At 51.0% G+C, this 2,152-nt stretch overlaps 1 protein-coding gene across 1 annotated transcript; it reads right to left on the bottom strand.

The window, feature by feature from the left end:
• Positions 1-521: 521 nt before the first annotated feature.
• On the bottom strand, positions 522-1,679 carry LOC139047017 (uncharacterized). The gene has a single exon (XM_070520953.1). It carries the CDS (start codon positions 1,677-1,679, stop codon positions 522-524), a length of 1,158 nt encoding a protein of 385 aa, XP_070377054.1.
• Positions 1,680-2,152: the final 473 nt, after the last annotated feature.

Here is a 2,152-nt window from a genome sequence, read left to right as displayed (position 1 = left end):
ATTTCAGATTTGTTTTCCCGCTACAGCAGTTATGCTTCTCTAGTTACCTCGTGCGTGCTGCTGTATGTTAGTGCAGTGGGGCTACGCGGTATTGCAAATGCGTCAAGTAAGGAGAACGGTCAAGGCAAGCGAATTTTCAGAATATCTTTTTATTGTGTCTATCAAAAAAGTTTTGCATCAGTGGTTGCATTTCTGAAGGCGACTAGTTCGCAGTACGTATAGCCGCACACCTTTTCTGGAAATTATTTTTAAAATTTGTAATATACACATGGAAGCTGCGCTGTATGAGTGACAGCTCGTCGACACGAGTGAATAAAATTAGTACGAAATATACTACTCAAAAATAAAACGTTTCCATGGCAACAAGTCTCAGAGCTATAAAAATTTCCTATAGTTCCGGGTGAGGGAATGTGAGAAAATTATATGCTGCTTATCTGGTGTCGTTCCTGGTAGTTCTTGAGACACTTCAGGAAGCCAAGAAATGTAAACGAAATCAATAAAAGGAAAAGACGTTGCCCGTGTCACTCGAACTCCACATTGACGTAGAGGCAGTCTTCGTTGATGTAACCTCCGAGTTCAATGTCCTTCCATTTTTTTATTTCAGACCAGACGCCCAAGTTCTTCACATCCCGGCGTGGTTTCTTCACACTCTCCCATCCTGGTGTGAGTGATGTGAACCTCACGTCTTTGACTTGATCCTTCAAGTGAGCAATGATGAACGTTACCGTCTTAGAGAAGGGCCACTCGAGGCAGCGATCCCAGTCGCCGTCACATAGGGCCATGGCGAAACTCACGCTAACCTCGCCGACCTCGTCTTTCGAGAATTTGCAACTCAACACGAACGTGTAACCCGCGAGGAGGTAGCTTTCCGTCGTCACAGTGTGTTCCTGGCTCTCCTTCAGCGAATAGTATCCGGCGTAAACTTCAGCGAACACGCACAAGCAGATGAAAGCGCCGGGCTTTGATGCGGCGCGGCAGGGTCCAGAGGCGATGGACGTTTCCCTCGAAGATCGAAGCCGCAAACCTCGGAGCTCGCCATCACTGACGCTTTCGCGCTCGTCTGAGAACACTCGTGCCAGATTGGCTAGCCTTTCAACCAATTGGTTCGCGCCATTCCTGAGGTCACTGCCGTGGCCTTCGCTCAACCCACGCTGTCGCATGTTTTTCTGGACCTCCACGACAGCTTGGATCCTTTCTGGGGCTTTCCCCTGTCGTGCGACGTTCGTCGATTGACTGGCGACACTCTCGCCGTGACACTGACGATAGTGGTCCACGGCCACACTGCGACGGACAGATAGTTGGCACTTGCCGCACTTCGTGTGACCGCTTCCGCATTCGACCAGGTGGTCTCTCAGCTCAGATATGCGGCCGGTGAACGTGCACGTCTGTCTATTTGCTACGCACACGACCTGCAGCCGTTCCAAGTCGCACAGCTTGAACGTGAGGTGCAGAAGGTCGACCTCCTTGAAGTTCTTTCCGTCGAAGGGGCAGCCTGCTTCTGCGGCCTGAACTTTGCAGAACTCACACAGAATGTGGCCACAGGGCAAAACGAGGCAAGTGGAAGGCAGGAGGCCGCAGATAGCGCAGATGGGTGTGGCAGGCATCGGGTCGGCGAAGGCTACGTGCCGCTGCTCGAAGAAGTCGCTGAACCCGGTGAGCGTGTACTCCCAGAATGCCATTTTACCGATGCTTTATCGTGCACAGGTACACGACGCAGCAGGTGACAGCGCTTCGAACGATGGGAATCGGTGGTAAATGCGAAATCTTGTCAAACCTGCAATGCTGGTACAGCAACGGCCGCTGCAGACCGCGTCAACTGGGGCCAAGGTAGCGACAGAGCCCGAGACGACTTTGGGAGCGAATATTATAGTCGAAGAATGTGGGTGCTCGGCAGTTTAATCTGGCTCATTCCTTACAACTTCATGTTCAGAGCGTGACATATTGCGACGAGAAGATGAATGCGCCTTTGGCAACGTTTCGTAATTATCTTTTGATATCCTGATGTCGTGGTCAGGCTCTGCACCACACTGTACCTCGCGTCCTTTAAAGCTAAGAATACAACTTAATCTATAAGCTATCCAGATAGCAGCGTCGCTCCTTCGAAAATGCTTGTCGCGGCGGTCATCTGCGCACGCTCCTGCGTTTTGCACGC

Source organism: Dermacentor albipictus, chromosome 6, assembly GCF_038994185.2.
Source record: "Dermacentor albipictus isolate Rhodes 1998 colony chromosome 6, USDA_Dalb.pri_finalv2, whole genome shotgun sequence".
NCBI classification, from domain to species: Eukaryota; Metazoa; Arthropoda; class Arachnida; order Ixodida; family Ixodidae; genus Dermacentor; species Dermacentor albipictus.
Note: the sequence above shows the minus strand (reverse complement) of the source record. Positions and strands in the feature narration are given on the sequence as shown.